General features: G+C 34.9%; 1 protein-coding gene across 2 annotated transcripts in view; it reads right to left on the bottom strand.

The window, feature by feature from the left end:
• Nucleotides 1-18,784, bottom strand: part of LOC150097560 (MFS-type transporter SLC18B1-like) — a 96,418-nt gene extending 77,634 nt beyond the window's left edge. For both annotated transcript variants that reach the window (XM_090407448.1, XM_090407449.1), the window contains exons 1-2: nt 18,663-18,784; nt 607-716 (exon numbers count right to left, since the gene is read on the bottom strand). In XM_090407448.1, the coding sequence (XP_090263574.1) occupies nt 607-714 (108 nt within the window). In that variant the 5' untranslated portion in view covers nt 715-716; nt 18,663-18,784. The remainder of the gene's footprint in view (nt 1-606; nt 717-18,662) is intronic.
• Nucleotides 18,785-19,189: the final 405 nt, after the last annotated feature.

Raw genomic sequence — 19,189 nt, 5'->3', positions numbered from 1 at the left:
GTATTGGTAGCCGGCAGTGTCAAAAACTGGATTGGTGACTGTACACAAGGAGTGAAAAACTTCGTTTCGTATGTGGCCCATTTTGTAATATGCAAGCCAGTGACTTTTATAACATAATATAAAAGATAACTAAAAATCGATAGTTTTTATTCAAATCAAAGGATTCAGCAAATTCTATTGATTTTATTATTTACGTTACCATAAACCCCCTTATCATGCGTAGATTTTTGTTGGTGTTAAACGATAGCACAGATAAATCCAGGGGTTTATGCTTTGATGGCTTGTCATTTAGGAACATTAACATTAGTCGTGGACTGCTTTGGCATTAGTCCAGCACTTCTAGAACTCAGCATCAATTGTATTGTGTCAACTTGAAAGAAGAATGAAATGTAACTAACAGCCGAAAAGTAGCACCTTTATTCTGATTCTGCTTTATTGGTTTATGTTAATGTTCCTAAAACTTCTCACTAATATAGCAGTTATGATATTGGTGTTTTATTTTTCTCAATGTTTATGTGTCATATAAAAATATTTAAACATTTTATAAACAAATATCGAGGCTTTTTCAACATAAGATATGATTGTAGATTAAGATGTGGGGCTTACCTCTTCTGGGAAGAAGGGACCTTGTAGAGAATAGCAGCAGGATGCTCCCAGATTCCCTAATGCAACAAGAAGCAAAACTACCAACTGGCGTCTGGTGATGTTGACCATATCTGCCAATAAGGAAAATTTAAAATGAGTGTATGCAATCAGGTTGCTCTTGAAAGGGATCTGTAGGGAATATATGTGAATTAGAGCAAAATGTAATCAATTAAAAAATAATTATCAGAATGTTTTTTTTCTTATTATTATTGCAGATTAAGCCTCCACTATCCTCCAATTTTTGTCGTTTCATCTCAAATGTCAAATAATTTTCACTGGGGGAAGTCATCACTATTGCCAAAGGGATTCTTCTGTCATATTATAAGTAGGAGAAATTATTAATCCCCGGTATATGACAAATGTTTGTTGGTAGGTTTTTTTTATTTTTTATTTTATTTCTTCAATACTTGAACAATTTTGTTTTTATTAATAAAAAATCTACTTCTGTGTCCTTACTGGCCATTTATGTTCTTTATACGAGTGAAGTGAACCGTAGCATCTGCTGCATCTGTGATCTGAATATTGCTTCTTCATTTTTTACACTTAGCTCAACACAAACGAGGTCAGCACGTTAGAGTGATAAACTCGTTTTCTTATGACTGCTTTTATCGAAGAGTTATGTTTGATTTTTTTTTTTTTATGTATAAGAAGAATTACACAGATATGGACAAACTACGTCATTGATTTGGAAAAAATTTTTCTCGCTTCGATCAGCATTTCTTATAGCAAAGTAGAGAAAGCAGAGAAAGTAATGAAAACCTGTTTTTTTATGTATTGTTCGCACATCTATTCGTAAGGAGAAAATTCATTTTAGTATGCTTTTAAAAATGAAATTTAAAAAAAATACAGAGGTTAGAAAGATTATTCAAACTGATAAAAGAAATATTTCACGATGATCTGAAGTCTCGAATCCTTCCCTACTTACCAAATCTCGTTTATTTGGCATTAGAATTTTCATGACCAACTTAAACTCTTGCTAAATTTTGAACTTCCGTTTTTATTTTCCACACAGACAATTGCTTTTATTATTATGATGATCTTTAAAAAGGAAATCGGTTAACTATATATTTTTTTAAATAGCTCTTGGTGAGACCAGCTAAAGATTCTTCAGGTTCTAGATGCGTTCTAACTGATATCTTTCAAATCAAAGGGCATTGCCGATACCTACTTTGCCATGGAGATTCTTTTTTGAAAAGCATATCTCAACTTAGGATGACTTTGAACACCAAACATAATAATGAAATGTCATTTTACTTATCTGTGAACAACTTCCCATCAGGTTCGTTAGGTAAAGGATTACAAAACATTGTAATGCAGTGAATATTCAATGGTAATCAAGTCAGAAGGATTTTTCGATATTTAGAGTTAACATTTTTACTTCGTTAGCTCTCGTGCTGACTTCAAAAACACATTTTGTATGCACAATTTTTTTTTTTTTTTTTTTTTTGAAATCAGCACGAAAACCTTTTTTTAAAATGATGTATTATTTAATACTTTAAAGCAAAAAAAAATTTTTTTTCATTCAAGGTAGTCTCTTAGAAAAGTAAGTTCCATTTTATTTGGCACCGAAGTTCTCACGATCAATAGAAGTTGTTGTTAAATGTTTAACGTCCGCCATTTTTTTCTGAAAGTTATAGCTCTACCACAGATATCGTCTTTATTATTACTATTATTATCATAGAAGTATTACACCTCAGCCGTCGACAACAGTGTCGATGTCAAAGAATTAGTTGGATTAGATTCCGCCCAATTGTAATTTCATAAATATTCGATAATTCCCAAATAAATTGCAATCTAACAACTTATCCCAACTGCTGGTTATTATCCTGTACATGCTTATTCAAAGCTTATTTCGCGAAATACTCAAGTTGAGTTATATTTTTTGATAACTATTTCGTTTCTCTTAGCTTGAATTCTTATATACTGCAAATCTTCTAACCCATCTTCTCCCCAGGTATCCGTTTAAGGTCAAGGAACTGACAAATACCAATGAAATGTTTGTATTCTACATGTAACAAGGATATACGTGTAGAATATAAACAACAACCCCCTCCTTTCTGTCTGTACTAATAATGGACAACCAACAAATTTCTCCCAAGACTGTAAATAGTTGGTCCCAAGTTAAGTAATTTTTGCATTTTTTTAATTATACTGACCCTGCACACAAGTGATCACACAACATTAGTAAGAGGTCAAGAAGAAAGAAGGAACCAATTAAGAAGTTTTTTGAAAAGCAGGAGATGTCATTCAGAAAATAGTATTGGGAAGGCTGTTCCAAAAACAAAGGTAGACGATATAAAGGAAGGTGATGAAAAGTTGGTTCTGTATGTTTGGAGTTAGACTCTGTATAGATGTTGATTAGTGACCACTGTAGTTTTTATATAATAATTAGAGGAAAGAGGAGGAATGGCAGTGGCCAGCTCAACAGAGAAACATCTACGAAAGTGTCTTTAAAAAAAAGGGCACAGCACACCTATCAGACAGTGACTTCAGGGAGTCTGTGACAGAGGGATCATTAATTAGATGAATTGTCCTCCTCCTCCGTATACAATTAAGAATTCTTAGAGGTTTAGGGGTACACTACTCTAAATGCGAAAACCATAGTCTAAGTTTGGTAGCATTTGGGATTTAGAAATTGAGTAGAGAGAAGTAGTGTTTTGCACGAAAAAGGTTCTGGAGTCAGAAAAGGGTATTGATTTTTTTTAATCATTTCATATTTTTTGCCAGGATAGATGCGACGTGAAAGTCATCTCAAGAAGAGAAAGCTGATTTTGACTGGAAATCGGAACATTATTAAAAGTAAGTAAAGTAAAGTAGGATCTTTCTTCCGAAAAATAAGACAGGTCTGCGTTTTAGAATGGCCAGATGATTACAGTTCAAGATTGGTTATGGACGATCTTAAAGCTTCAATAGTCTGAATCTACATACTCTCTGGAATGAAAATGGAGAGTATTGTCATCAGCAACACTGTTAATATGAAGTTAGAGAGAGAGGATTATTCACGTAAAGAAGTAGTGCAAGGGCATGTACAGAATCGTGAGAAAATCCAGCATTGATTAAAAATGATATGAGAAAAAGTAACTCATCATGATACCCAGTTAACGACCATTGAACAAACTGGCAGTCCAATCACATGTAACAGGAGGAAAGACCATTTGATTGTAGTATGGCAAGAATATATATATATATAAAATTAGTAATATTAATAATATTATCATTAATATAAGTAATTAATGATAATATGGAGAGTTTCGCTTTTTTGTTCAAATTTCTTGATGCTTACACTAAAACTTTACCATTTAGACCAAGCTTAGCAGGGAGAAATTCTTTCATTCAATAGACCTTATGTAATAAGAAAATAAAAACTAAAGAATTAACGAACAAGTTTCATATCTGTAGCATCGTTAGAGTTAAGATGCTGGTTGACATAAAATGCAAAAGAAGATGGCTGCCCAGTTAATGTTACAATAAAACCATTAGTAGTAACCATCAGCTTTCTCGTATTACTTTCAGGTAATTGTTAGAACATTTTACTGCAAATCTTCTTTGCATATGTAATGAACTGAGCTGTCATAATTCTGACGAACTACCAGATATTATGGCAGTGAAACTTGGTTATATTCTTCGTTTATTATTATTATAGAAAAACCTTTATGGAGTCAACGACTCATCATTGGAGGCCCACTCTTATACACACAGTTTTTCATACCGCGCCTTAAATGTATTCATTGTCTGTGCGCCCACCACACTCTCGCGCTTCCAGGAATGATCTGTTGTTCTCTCTATCTTCACCCATTCTGTGCAAAACCTCCACGACATTAATTTGGTAATAACCTCTTAACAGCTTATATGTCATGACCATATTCCCCCCCCCCTCCTCCTCCTATCCACCAATTTCTGCAAATTGCATTTTGTCAATCTGTATTAATACTCAACATTCCAGAGACCCGAAACCACCTAAGTGAATCGTCTCTGAACCTTTTTCAATACATCTTCATCTTTTTGAAAACCAGGTGACCAAATCTGCACGCAATAATCCATATGTGGCCTGATCAAAGCCTTATACAATGAGAATGATGCCCTCCCCATCATTCCCATTATTCGCTGTTGTCTTCACAATTTCACCCACAAAACAAGGTATATTTTGGCCAATTTACCTTATTTTGTGGGTGAAAAGCTGAGTTTCGGTAGGAAAAATCTAATCTCTGCTGCTGTGAGACTGATAACCCACCTTTTGTTTGAAATCCTTCTGAACGTTCCTAGCATTCTAGACGAGATATGCGAAACCCAGATCATTCCAACCGAAGCACATTTTTGACTTCATCACCACTGCGCCACTGAGATACTAATGATTATAGACCAGTGGTTTCCAACCTTTTAAACCTATTTCTATAAATTTTATCCCTTGTTTTTAAAATAGCCGTTTTTAAATACTGACACTTTTGTTCAGTACCTATCTTAATGTAAACCAATGAAATGAGATAATGAAACTACGTTAAACATTAAATAAAAAAATTACTTGAAAAGAATCACAATTAAAGACAACGCACTTACTTATACTCAGTCAATAACTGAAATGATCAAACAATCTGGCTACGGATGTATTTATATCTTTGGAGAAGTTCTAGAAACGTACCAATTGGAAGCTTCGTTATCGCAAAGGTCATTTCTTAGTAACGGCGATTGTTCTAGAAAGGAGGATGGGTGACAAAAGTGATGCATGAACTGTGCGTGATGATTGGTAGAACAGTAGTTTGAAGGAAGGATTCATAGACACGCCCTCACCAATCATCATTCGCTAATGTGAGCTACTTTTGAAGTGTCCCCATTAGCGGTGATTCAAACTTAACATTTATTGTTCCATAACTAACATTTTGTTTATTTGTTTTTCCTAGTGTCCTAGGTTCGATTCCCGTCGGTGACGTGAGGAGCTGAAGGATCTTCCTCAGCCATAGCCAAGTTAGCCGGTCTTGGGAGCGGCCAGTAGGGTTTTTTTTTTTTCACTTTACCCTGGGGTTTTTCATCACGCAAAAGAGAACCTTGATAATTCAACACTACGGACTTAGGATCCAGCGGGGTGTAGGGTTAACCATCTTATCCTGTGAACGGTTCTCGGTCCGATGATTAACAAACCCTCTACACCGCAAGGTAAAAGAGGGTAAAAGGAAGATGAGATGAGACACTAATGTAAGTTGGATTTGCTCACATTTACTTTACTTAATAATTTAAGCTTTTTATTTTCACTTTTATATGACATTATTTGAGAAATTTTTGACATAAAATTTCATGATGATTCTGAATATCAAGTTGAACACGTTTTATGATAAAAAACCTCTTTGCACCGAAGAAGATAAAAGAACAGTTACGCTTTGGAAAATCACTTACAACAAACTGATTAATATAAAATGCCATCTTCGCAAAAAAGATAAAGGTATCATTGATTTCGATACCGAAACTCGATGCAGGAAAAAAAAAAAAAAAAAAAAAAAGAACCAGAGTGCAATCAGATAATAATGGGAAACCCATAAAAAGGCTTAATAATCAAATATGACGAATCATAAACAGAATCTTCATGAATCTCTTAACAACATAGTAAACAACGTTAAGTAAATATACGGTAAATATAAATATATTATGACGCTTGTTAGAACATTTCAAAATATTTTGATACATTTAACCCGTAATTTACCACTTAGGTATGAAAGGTAAATTACAAATAACACCGACCTTTGTTTATAATTAATCTTCATATTTCGAGAATATTTATTTATTTATTGAAGAAACTGTATTTCATCGTATTCGTTTGGTAGAACAAAACGAAAATTTAGCTCCAATTAATGATAAGTAAATTACCAGCAGCGATTGTTAGGAACATCACAAAATAACTTCGCAACATCGACTAATCTTTGTTTTGAGTCTTCACGCCTGAGTTCTTTGTCTTTTTGTTGCTCAAGCGAAACTCTTTTGTGTCAATTACCAGCAGTCTTCTTAAGATAACTACATCTTAACAAGCACCCGGAAAAAGTTCTGCTTTTCCGAGCTTATCCAGACTTTGGCAGTCGCTTGACACTAGTCTACTCAAGGATTAAGTAAAGTGTCGTTCTTTTTTTAATTATTTTAAAAAAATTTATTTTATTTTATTTTGATATTTCTTTATATTCCATTGTTTTGAATTTGAAATCACGTGATATTATATTCACATTCTTTTCATTTTAATTCCGGTATATTTAATTTTCTTTCTTCTGCCTTTTGAGTTAAAATCGGATGACATTTTTCTTACGAATGTTCTGATGTTGATTTTATCATTAACGTTACTGACAGAATGGATGAAGCACTAGTGCTTTTCATATTTCCCTTTTTCTGTAATGAGAATTGTTTGGGAATGGGAGATTTGTGAGTAATTAAGCTCGCCCTCTGGGGGAATTTGTGTTAGCTATGATCAGCTGAGAGAAGAATAGCCTTCGGTCTTTTGTGTTTGCAGTAATCAGTCTCCTTGTAATTGACAGCTTGTACGATTAGTGGGTTTGAATGTGAACTTGACTTCACGAAGAATTTTTCTGCTAGATTACGAAGAAAGGAGGAAATGTATGGAATGCCGGTTTCTTGGTGAATCTGTGAATTTCTGATGAACCACGGTGCATCCAGGATCATCCTAAGGCATTTGTTTTGGATTCTCTGCAATTTCGAAATGTTTGATCTTGAAGTGTGACTCCATTCTGGTGAGGCGTAGGTAATGACTGGACGTATGACCATCCGGTAAAGAAGCAATTTATTATGTAGGTTCAATTTGTTCTTGCGGTTGATCAATGGGTAGAGCTCTGCTATTACTTTGGAAGATTTGGAGCCAATAAGATTGATGTGCTTGTTAAAAAGGAGTTTCTTATCCATTAACACCCCAAGATATTTGGTCTCTGATTGCCATGGGATCTTATGACCAGAGAGCAGGATGTCTTCTTTATTGCAGTCCTTTCTTCTTGAAAACAACATGGCTTTTGAGGGGTTCACTTGAATCTTCCAATTGGTGAACCAGTTTGCTAGCTCATTGATACTTCCTTGGAATCTGGTGATTGCTAGGCGTGGGCTGAGCGATCTTGCTAGAATAGCGGTTTCGTCGGCATAAAGGACCGTAGTAGTTGTTCTTGAATTGAAAGGAATATCTGCTATGTACGTTGTGAAAAGTATTGAGGCCAGAAGAGAACCTTGAGGTACTCCCGCCAGAATTTTGCGCCTTGATGACACAATTCCGTTGAGTTTTACTTGCATGTATCTTTCACTAATATATGAGTATATGAGTTTCAGTAGTTTAATTGGGATCTTGTTTTCAATTAGTTTGAAGATAAGGCCTTGATGCCAGACCTTATCAAAGGCCTTGGCAACATCCAAAAATACAGCAGCAGTGTGAAGGTGCCAGTTAAAACCATGGGTGATATGTTCTGTTAGTCGGTGAATTTGTTGTTCTGTGTTGTGAGCTTTGCGAAACCCAAATTGCTCATTTAGGATTATTTTCTGTTTGTCCACTGCTGATTGTAGTCTTGATAGGATGACCTTTTCTGTTACTTTGCCAAGACAGGAAAGAAGACTAATGGGCCTGTAGCTTTGGGGAAGTTGTGGGTTATTACCAGGCTTTTTCAGAGGTATAATGTCAGCGATTTTCCAATCTGTGGGAAAGTACTGGAATCTTAAAATGGAATCGGTAATATTAACTAGATGAATTATGGCTTTCCTTGGGAGAAGTTTTATTATTCTATTGGTAATGACGTCAGGGCCAGGAGCCTTTTTGTAATTCAGATGGGAAATAATATTTATTATATCTGTTGGAGATGTGGGGTGATGGTTTCTGAATCATCCTTAGGCTGTCTTAATCCATTTCTAATTTTACGATGAACTTTATAAATGAGATTGATATTTAAGTTTACGTATGATGGGCTGCATTGATTTTCCAGAATGTCGATTAGGGCTTCTACTTTTTCTTCATTTGAGTGTGCAATTCCAAGATTGGTCTTCAAAGGGGGAAGGAGTTGTCTTTTGGTACGAAGAGATTTTACAAATTTCCACATGGAGTTATCTTCTTGGTTGATTTCCACGAGTTTGGATTCCCATTTGGAATTCCTGTGCATCTGGAGGGCTTCTCGAACCTGTCTGTTCAAGTTGTTTAAGATTGTTTTGTCCTGTGGGGCTCTAGTGTTGTGATATCGCTATCTGGCTTTATTTTTTTGGCTCTAATCAGGTCCATTATCTCTTCTGGGATCCAGTTGGGAGCGTGGAAGACAGTGGTTTGAGTGACTGATGCTATTGCTGTGTTGATTTGTCTAGTTAAATTGCTTACAGCTTTGTCTATTTTTTTTTTTTACGAATGACAGGGGGTGGACCGATGTGGACTAGGAGAACCTTAGAGAGCTTGTCCCATGGTAAGAAAGAATGATGGGGAGAGAGGATCATGAAGTCCTAGCCTGAGCAGAATAGGATTATGATCTGAGTTAAGCTCTTCTAATATCTCCAGCTGGTATTGATATTTGATGTTTCTGAGGATAACTATGTCTAATACATCAGAACTTCCTGATGAGTTGTAGTGGGTGGGCTCAGTGGGTCCAGCTACCATTGATGAGTTGAGTGACGTGTAGTTGAATAAGGTACGGCCTTTGGAGTTGATTGACGAACTGAACCAGGCGTATGTTTGGAGTTTAGATCTCCTGCTATAATTATGGAATCCGTGGAGCCGAGGATGGAGTCTAAGTCTGCTGTCAATAGTGGAATGCTGGAAGTATTGTACCCTGAGTAGATTTTGAGTTTGCCTGCGTTATTAGTGTGCACCTTCACACCTGTCACCTCAAGGTTTAGAGTTTGGGGGTTGGTCAACGAGTTGTGGCTCAAATAAGTTTTAATAAAAATAGCTGTGCCGCCTACACTAGAGTTAAGTCTGTCTGTCCTATATAAAATATAACCTCTTAGTTTTGGGTTGTTTGATGGTCTGAGGTGGGATTCACTGATCAAGATTATGCCTGGATTGTATCTTTTTGCGAATTGTTGCAGCTCGAGAATTTTATTTCTTAATCCATTGGCATTCCATGCTGTTATCATGAGGGAATTCGGTTTAAATTTTTTAAACATTGTAGAGAGCTGTTAATATGGATTGGGTTTCTAGATAGAATCTTTTTCTGGAAGATGATGAGATACTTGCTTTGCTGAATTCATGCAGCATTGTTGCAAGTGACGAGGTTAAAGCTGATGTGAGTTTAGAGCTTGTTTGCTCTTGCGATGAAGGAGTCTGGGTTCTTACCGCTTCCGCATATGATTTGGATATGGATGAAGGTCGAGTGCCTTCCTCTGCTGCCGAATGTGAGGTATTATGATCTGGAGGGCGACCTGCTTGATTGTTTGTGTCATTGCTTGGAAGAGCGTGGTTCGTTCTTGTTGATCCACGGTTTTTTGGATGGAAAAAGCATCCCTTGTAATTAGCGGATGTGGTCTCCTCCAATTGGCACAGCAGGCAGGTGTGGATCTGGGCTTGGTGCAGGAGTTAGTTTGGTGACCCTCACCATATTTTAGGCCTCTGTAGGCAGCTCTGCACAGTTTCTGGACGTGCCCGAACCTCTGGCATCTGTGGCACTGCCCTGCCGATGCCTTCTTCCTTAGAGGTTCGGTTGTAATTCTAAGCTTACAAATGTCAGTAACTTCATAGATAATTTTTTGTCTATTGGAGATTTCGACCAACACCGGTGGCATTGGCGTTTTATCTGACCTCAGCATCCCACTGACTTTGATTGGGGTCAATCCTTGACTGATGAGGTCAGCTGTGATCTCATCAGTTGTGATGCCCTCAGCCACTCCTCTTAGAACCACTTTTAGGTTCTTCTCGCTTGCTATCGCAAAGGTGTGGAAGGGCAATTTAGAGTTGTCCAGCATTTTCGTCATCATGCAATAATCTGTGACAGTGATAGGATGAATCTTTACACCCTCTTCGGTATTTCTTGCCCACGAGAAATTGATATTTTGTTCCCCTACGGATCTTGAGACTGAGGTCCATTTATCTTTATCTCGAAGGATAACTGGAGGGACCTTTTCTTTTCTATCTTGGGTGACCTGATTTTCGTGAGTTGTTACATCATCTTCCATTCCATATTCCGATGTTCTGCGTCTTTTATTAGATTGTTTCTCCTGTGATCGGGGAGTCTTTATAGGTAGAACAGGTGTAATGTCCTCTTCGATGTCCAAATCATCGTCTTCGGGGTCATTTACTTGAGTGAAGAGATTCAAGCAACCAGGATAAACCGTTTCAAATTTCTTTAGAATGAATTTGAGAATGTCAAGTGACATATCTTTGCTTAAATGTTGAATGGCGTCCTTGATATCTTTTATATTCTCCATCCTTGTGTACAATGAAGGAATATTCCGACTTCTTATTCCTGACGACCTAGTAGGGTCTATTGACAATAGAGCCTCTATCAGCTAAGCAATGTATAATCACAAAAATAGCCAAAAGGAAGAAAGCTTACCTCTAAATATATCATTCAGTAGTCCCAAATTCAGTAGTCACTAATTAAAAAACGCGAGACCACTCAATCAATTCATCTTCGGTAATCTTTTTTCCCAATTCACTATAATCAATCCTGATGTTGATTCCAAATACACTTTAATTTAAACAGTAATTAAATAAACATATATTTGGTATGTTGTTTAATAATTTTATTTGTATTATTATTATACAACTGATCATAAAAGTATAAACTCATTTATGTACTTTTTTAAAGTTTATTCGGGATTTTATTTTCAATCAATTTTTCTACTGAGAAGCAATCAGGAAAAAAATCGACAACTCATATACAAAGTATAATCCACCATGCTTCTCTTATGATATAAAATAGCCCTATGTGAAACTTAAATACTTATCCTCTAAAAACAATGCTTTTCGTATTGTAAGAAGCTTGTAATTCTGATTTTGTTAAACTAATAAAAGAATTCTCTAATTCAAAATCTTTAAAATGCATTATAAAATTATTTTCAACTTAATTTTTTTAAATAAAATTTAAAAAAAATAGGAAAACTTAGCATTTATTAGTATAAGCTTCAAAACTAGTTAGCGTATCCGCTCTCCAGCCAAAGGGCTGAGTGTTCGAATTCCATTGTGGGCATGGATGTTTGTGATTGTCTGTGGAAATAGTAGTGGTGGTGGTCGGCGGTAGATGGCGTTGGTGTAGTTGCGGTCATTTTGTGGATTGAGTGGTGGAGACAGAGTTGTAAAGCAGGTGCCCTCCCTCGATGAGTCTTTGAACTCCCTGGAGGTGTCAAATAATAATAATAATAATAATAATAATAATAATAATAATAATAATAATAATAGATCAACAGGGCAACTTAAGTAACCATCAGTACAATATAATGATAGGTTCTATGTGTGCTGATGCTAATATCACAGAAACAGCCTATTTCCTCTCTTCTAACAGTCTGTCCTGTTAGAAGAGGGCAAAGGGAAGCGCAAAGAATATAATCTACCTGAACGTTGCCAGAGATACTGTTGTATTTTGGACTAAATACCGGCATGCCTTCAGAGTTACATGACTTACAGCAGGATAATGTGTTGTGTACAAAACATACACGCTACCATACATACTTTATTAGCGTCTTTATGTGTTTATTTACTAGACGTCAATCCAATTAATCGCCTTTAGAATAAGGTAGAAAGAGCTGTGTGTAATAGGACTCATCGCAGAATAATAAGGGATGTAATTTGGTCTGTCTGAAACGGGATTCTGCAGCACACATTGGGCACCTCGTGAAATCCGTAACACAAATATTTTGTGGCAGGGAATGCTTTGAGGAGTAAAAGATGCTACTCCTCAGTAAGTAGCTAGACCCTAAATACCAAGGTTTTAGTAATACAGAGTCTTATCAACTTTTCCTATACAAGTTGCTACAAGGTGTTTTTATTTTGAATAAGAATCTCTGGAGGAGATATAGATGTAAATAAGTTTTTTTAACTTAAGAAATGTATTTTAGGGTTACTAAGTAATTTTATAAACTTGGTTATTTTACTCCTAATTCCAAGTAAGCAAAGAGTTAAGTTTGCGCCTGAACGTAGTTCAAGTCTTACCCACCTTTACAATGAGTTTCCCTGGTGCAACACCAGGGAAACTCATTGTAAAGGTGGGTAAAGATCTGATCACTATTCTTAGTATTTTCCATAATGTAAAGCACATCTCACTAAGAGATGTATACTGCAATACATTACCCAAGTTAAAAAAACTTATTTACATCTATATCTCCTCTAGAGATTCTTATTCAAATTAAAAACACCGTGTAGCAATTTGTATAGGTAAAGTTGATAAGGCTCTGTATTACTAAAACCTTGGTATATATGGTATATATGTAGGGTCTAGCAACTCAGTGAGGTTGAAACCGGTCTTGGTAGTGACCCCACCCATAATGTATTGCGGTATACATCTTTTAGTGAGATGTGCTTTACATTATGGAAAATACTAAGAGTAATGATCAGAGCTTTACCCAACTTTACAGTGACTTGCCCTGCTGTTGAACGACTTTTAGACTTGAACTACGTTCAAGAGCAAACTTAACTTTTTGCTTACTTGGGATTAGGAGTAAAATAACCAAGTTTATAAAATTACTTGGTAACCCTGATATAAATATATATATATATACACTACAGAATTGCAGCACCCCTCAATTTTTCTCGGCATATAATATATTTATTAATTTATTTATATTTGCTTGTAATATTTAATTTCATCATCAACAATCCTATACAATTCTCTTATTTTGTATAAAAATTATAAAAATCTATCTTCTAGCACTTAGGAGAGCAAAGGACGCATGCAGCACTGTGTTTTCTACAGTGTCATATTGCTACGAGCGAGAGCATATGCACTTCATAGTGAGATGCGAGCTATTAGCGTAATGCGGCACTGTCCGTCGCGCAGTTCCACTATTGTTTATATGCAGTTTGCGCCAGTAGTAGAGTGTTCATAGTGCTCATATCGTGTTTATTACGTTTCTTTAAATATTTGGACATTACAATTAAAGTCATAACATTTGTTATAATTTTTATTTTAGAACATTATTGGGGTTATGATAATGGATTTTATTTTTAAGTAATTTTGAATTATACTAAACTGTATAATTTTATCGATAATAAACATTATGTTTTCATGTTTACTTTTTGCCATAATTTTGATATTTTATCCAAACACGTATGCATTGTACTTACAGTGTGTATGTATATTTCGAAATTTGCAGCACCCCCACGATTTCAAGCCACGAGCCGCTACTGCCAATGACAAGAGCTAAAATAACATGTAACACGATATTTATTAGCTGTCTGTCAAAATATGTATTCCTCTTCCTCCTTCATTTCTGTCGCCTGAAATTCTATTTATGTTTTTGAAAAGAGGGTATCACGTTATCTTGTCTGGTTTGTGTGTGTAAAGAAGAGCACTTAGCAACGAAACAAATACGAGTAGGTGGGGGATCTGGAATATTCTGATAAGCACCTAGAACAAAAATGATATTAAATCAACTGAAACCACAAGAAAGAATGAACATGCGAGAAAGATATAAGAACATAAGTTACCTTCATACTCTTCTACTAAGATGTACGTTGTTGTTGTTATATCAGTTGCTTTAATGTCATTTGTGTGTTTATCAGAACTTTTCAGACCCCCCCCCCCTCCTAATTACATTGATATTCTGTCATTGTTTATTTAAATGTCTTCTTTATTTAAATACAAATCTATAATTTTTAACTTTATTAAAATATTTAGAAACAAAATACATATGCAGTCATCGTTTGACTTACGTCCGTTCTAGTTGCGTCCTTTCGAAGATACGTCCGTGATTCTATAATGGAGAAAATAACTTTCTCGACTATACTTTTGAACAAGACGTAAGCGAGCGTATAATAAAAAGATTTCTATTTAACAACAAAGCAGTAGCAACAGCGCATTCAGCGGCAACCTCCCTCGGCAGTCGGCTTCAACAGTTCCTCTGTTGATTTTGTGTTTGAAAAAATATGTTATTTGTGTATTTATCATTAAATATTTCGCGATATTTTGTGCAACATGGCCCTTACACGCCCAATTACCAAACCTAGTGAAGAATCACAGAAAAAAGGCGAGCAACTGATGTTGAAACGAGGTTGCAAGTTCAACGATAGTGACGAGGCAACGACAAGGTCCTATCAGTGATTGGAAAAGCTACTTCCATCATTCATAGAGGACCTGAACCAAAAGTGCATACCCCTTAGCGCTGTGACCATAACCGCTAAGGCACTAAGTCTCTTCAACACATTGAAGAAGAAAGCAGAACCCGATACTACGAATTGAAAGCTTCTTCCGGTTGGTTCATGAGATTCAAGCAGCGTTTTGCACTGCATAATGTGAAAATATATGGTGGATCTGCAATTTCCAATGAGAAGGCTGCCAAGGAGTTTGTAGAGAAATTGGATAAAATTATTATGGAGGAAAATTATTTGCCACAGCAAACATTTAATATGGATGAGACCTCCTTGTTTCGGGAAAAAATGCCCTAGAGGACAATTCATCCAAAAAAAGCTAAAATCTTTGCTTGGTTTCAAAGTGACAATCCACGAATCTTCAAAAACATTAGGAAGCATACTCTTCCAGTTCATTATCGGAGCAATAAGAAGTCGTGGATGACTCAACAATTGTTCCAGGATGCCTTAATCAACTGTTATGCGAGTGAAATGGACAGCTACTGTGTGAAAGAAAATGTAGAATTTAAAATTTTATTAATTCTAGATAATGCTCCAGGTTATCCACCTTACATCGGTGATCTTCACCAAGTTCAAGGTCTTTCTCCCTCCAAACACTACTTCATTGATCCAACCGATGGATCAGGGAAATCTAGTAGTGTTTAAGGTTTATTATCTACGGAGAACTTTTTTACAAGCCGTTTCTGCTAATGAAAGAAGCGACCAGACTCTCATGCAATTTTGGAAAGCATTCAATATTTATCACATTATTAAAAAATATTGCTATAGTTTGGGATGAAGTGAGCTCTCAGTGTATGAGTGGCATATGGAAAAAGACATTAAAAAGGTTTGTGTATGATTTTGGAAGTTTTAAATTGAGTGAAGAAATAGTGGGCTTAGCAAACAACCTGAATCTCGGAATGAATGATGACAACTTAGTTCAACTCATAAGTGCCCCTGAAGAGTTGATCAACGAAGTATTGGTCGAACTGGAGGAACAATGTGTTCCAGAAGAGGAAGAACGAGAAAAGAAGAGGAAAAAGAGAAACAAGGAGAAATAGTTAAACAATTCACAGTGAAGGATCTTGCAGAAATGTTCTCTGCAGTTAGCGATGTTCTCAAAATGGTTGAAGACATGGACCCCAATGTTGAACCCTACTTATTAATAGAAAGGAAAGTACATGATGTTTTGCTTGCTATAAACAAATTTATGATGAATTGAAGAAGAGGAATAAGCAAAGCACATCGGACATTTTCATCAAAAAAAAAAAAAAAGGTTACACCAGAAGAGCCCCAACCTGATCGTTCACGCAGGGAAGATAATGAAGATGTGATTGTGGAGGAAGATTTGGGTGATTATTCTCCTGTTTTACAGTGGCAATAGCGCACAGTACAGTTTTATAATAGGGTTTAAAAATTAAAATGACAGTATACTTATTACTGTTAAGTCCCTAACCCCTATAACTCTGTTGATTTAATGTATCGACTTACGTCCTTCCTGATGGAACTGAACCCCGACGTAAATTGAGGGATGACGGTAATAAATAATTGAAAATCTTGCATTAATTTATTCTTGATGGCCAAGGTCCGGCTGCTCATGATCTTCAAAAATGTTAGTTAGGAATGAAAGAATTTTGAACTACTCCCTTTGTAATTAAAGATATTGGAGGATTTATTTATTTATTTACTTTTTAATTTTATAGGTTGGATAATGCTTAATAAAAAACATTGTTTTGGAGATTAAAGTAATGTTTTTATCACAGGATCATTTGCTCATTGGGTTACTACTGGGGTCAAGGCTAAAATATGAATGATAATGACAATCTAATAATAATGATTATTATCATCATCATCATCATAACGCTAATTACGGGTATAGACCATATTGGTCTGTTCCGGTCTCATTATCCATTCTATATCCTTTTATGAGGTCTATTCTGCCTAATCTTTCCAATATATTTTGTTATTTGTTTAGGATATCGGGTGTTGGCCATTCGGTTTATATGTTCAATCCATTTTTGTTTATAATTGTTTAGTTTTTCTTCTATCAGCGACGACTCGTGCCTTGAAATCGTGGGGGTGCCGCAACTTTCGAAATATACATACGCACTGTAAGTACAGTGTATACGTGTTTGGACGAAATATCAAAATTATGATAAAAATTAAAAAAAAAAATTAAACATGAATAAATATTGTTTATTATAGATAAAATTATACAGTTTGGTATAATTCCAAAATTACTTAAAAATAAAATCCATTATCATAACCCCAATAATGTTATAAAATAAAAACTATAACAAATGTTATGTCTTTAATTGTAATGTCCAAATATTTAAAGAGACGGAGTAAACGCGATAAGTACTACGAACACTCCACTCCTGGCACAAACTGCATATAAACTACAGTGGAACTGATCGACGGACAGTGCCGCATTACGCTAATAGCTCGCATAGCAATATGACTCTGTGGTAAACACAGTGCTGCTTGCGTCCTACGCCCTCCTCAGTGCTATGAGATGGATTTTTATTATTTTTTATACAAAATAAGAGAATTGTATAGGATTGTTGATGATAAAATGAAATATTACAAGCAAATATAAATAAATTAATAAATATATTTATGTATCGAGAAAAATTGGGGATGATGCGGTTCTGCAGTGCCTATGCACCAGCGGCCCCTGTCTTCTATTAATTTTGTTTTAATTCTTTTAAAATGTCTTCGTTCCTTTTTTGGTCTAATAATGTGTATTTTTCAGTTCTTCTCATAAATCTCATTTCACTTGTTTTTATTCTTTGTTTATTGCTCAAATTTCACTGCCATATAATAATGTGGTGACACTGCTAAAGTACTGTATCTTTTCAAGCGTGTTTCTTTTTGTATTATATTTGGATTGAGTGTTCTATTTAGCAGGCGTATAATCTGTAAAATTTTTGAAGTTTTTAATTTTATGTCTTTTTTCTCCTTCATGTGATATTTCACATCCAAGGTAACTGAAAGTATTTATCTGTTCTATTATTTATTATTAATAACTATTTTACTTCTAACTGGAGTTTGTTCACAAAATGCCATTGTTTTAGTTTTATCAATGGAAATTTTCATTCCAAACTGTTCTACTGTAAATTTTAAATTATATATTGCTCTTTGTAAATTGTCTTCCTTATCTGATATTATTACCTGATCATCTGCAAATAATAGCGTATTTATTTTGTTATTTCGGGAAATTTCTATACCATGATTAAGGCGTTTAAGGTGTTCCACTGTATTAATATTTTATTAATGTAAATATTGAAAAATGTTGGTGACAGAGGGCATCCCTGTCTTACTCCTTGATTTATAGATTATTTTTCAGACATTTTTTCATTTATGTTTATTTTTATTTCATTATCTTTGTATATATATTCAATATTGCATGTATTAAAATATTATGTATATTTATTCTTTGTAATGTATCGAACATTATATATCTTTTTACTTTGTCAAATGCTTTTTCATAATCTATTATTCCTAATAATAATAATAATAATAATAATATTATTATTATTATTATTATTATAGTTTTTTTAGGCTTGAAGACAGAAGTTTGAAAAACACTGCTGTACAAAACGATATCCTGATCTTGTTTGTGTTTTGCTACAGAATTAGTTTTCCTGTTCCAAATTCGTTCACATGTTTATGAAAAACAATATCAGACATCCTAATTGTTTAGACTAAAATTTTAATTTTTATGGAAATTGTTAATTTCAGTAAGAAAAAAATTACCTCTTATATGAACATTTCTGTTACTACGAACTCTTACCTGACAGTACAAAAACGAAATGAATTTCACAAATAGCAGAAGGTCTACTTGAGGAAAAAATAAATTATGGCTATTATTATGACTATTAAAAACTGCTGGACACATGTACAGTTGAAGGCTTCCTTTTCCATGAATGATGATCGTGTTTATATGTATGAAACGATACCAGCTGAAATGTGCTGGTGACGTAAGTGTATATGAGAGATAAGGAAAAACGTCTTACAACACAAAACGAAACCTTACAGCAGTTATAGCAAGAAAGTGAAGTGTTGTGTCAAAGATCGATTATTGATTTCGCCATCACCAACTAAACTAAGCAATGGACAATGTGGTGATTCTAATAAATTAGAATATAATCGAAGGAGCTAAAAATTTAACATGTGGGAAGTTGAAATAATGTAATGAAATTAGACCAGTATCAACAATATGTTTGATAAATATAATAATATCTAAGTACTGACCCAGGTTATTTATAATGTATATAATCAAGAATCAATGCAGTGAGTAAACTTTAAGCCAAATACTGC

This window comes from Typopeltis vanoorti, chromosome 17, assembly GCF_054136105.1.
Source record: "Typopeltis vanoorti isolate ZY-2024b chromosome 17, IOZ_Tvanoo_1.0, whole genome shotgun sequence".
Lineage (NCBI taxonomy): Eukaryota > Metazoa > Arthropoda > Arachnida > Uropygi > Thelyphonidae > Typopeltis > Typopeltis vanoorti.
This window is presented reverse-complemented; position numbering and strand designations above follow the sequence as displayed.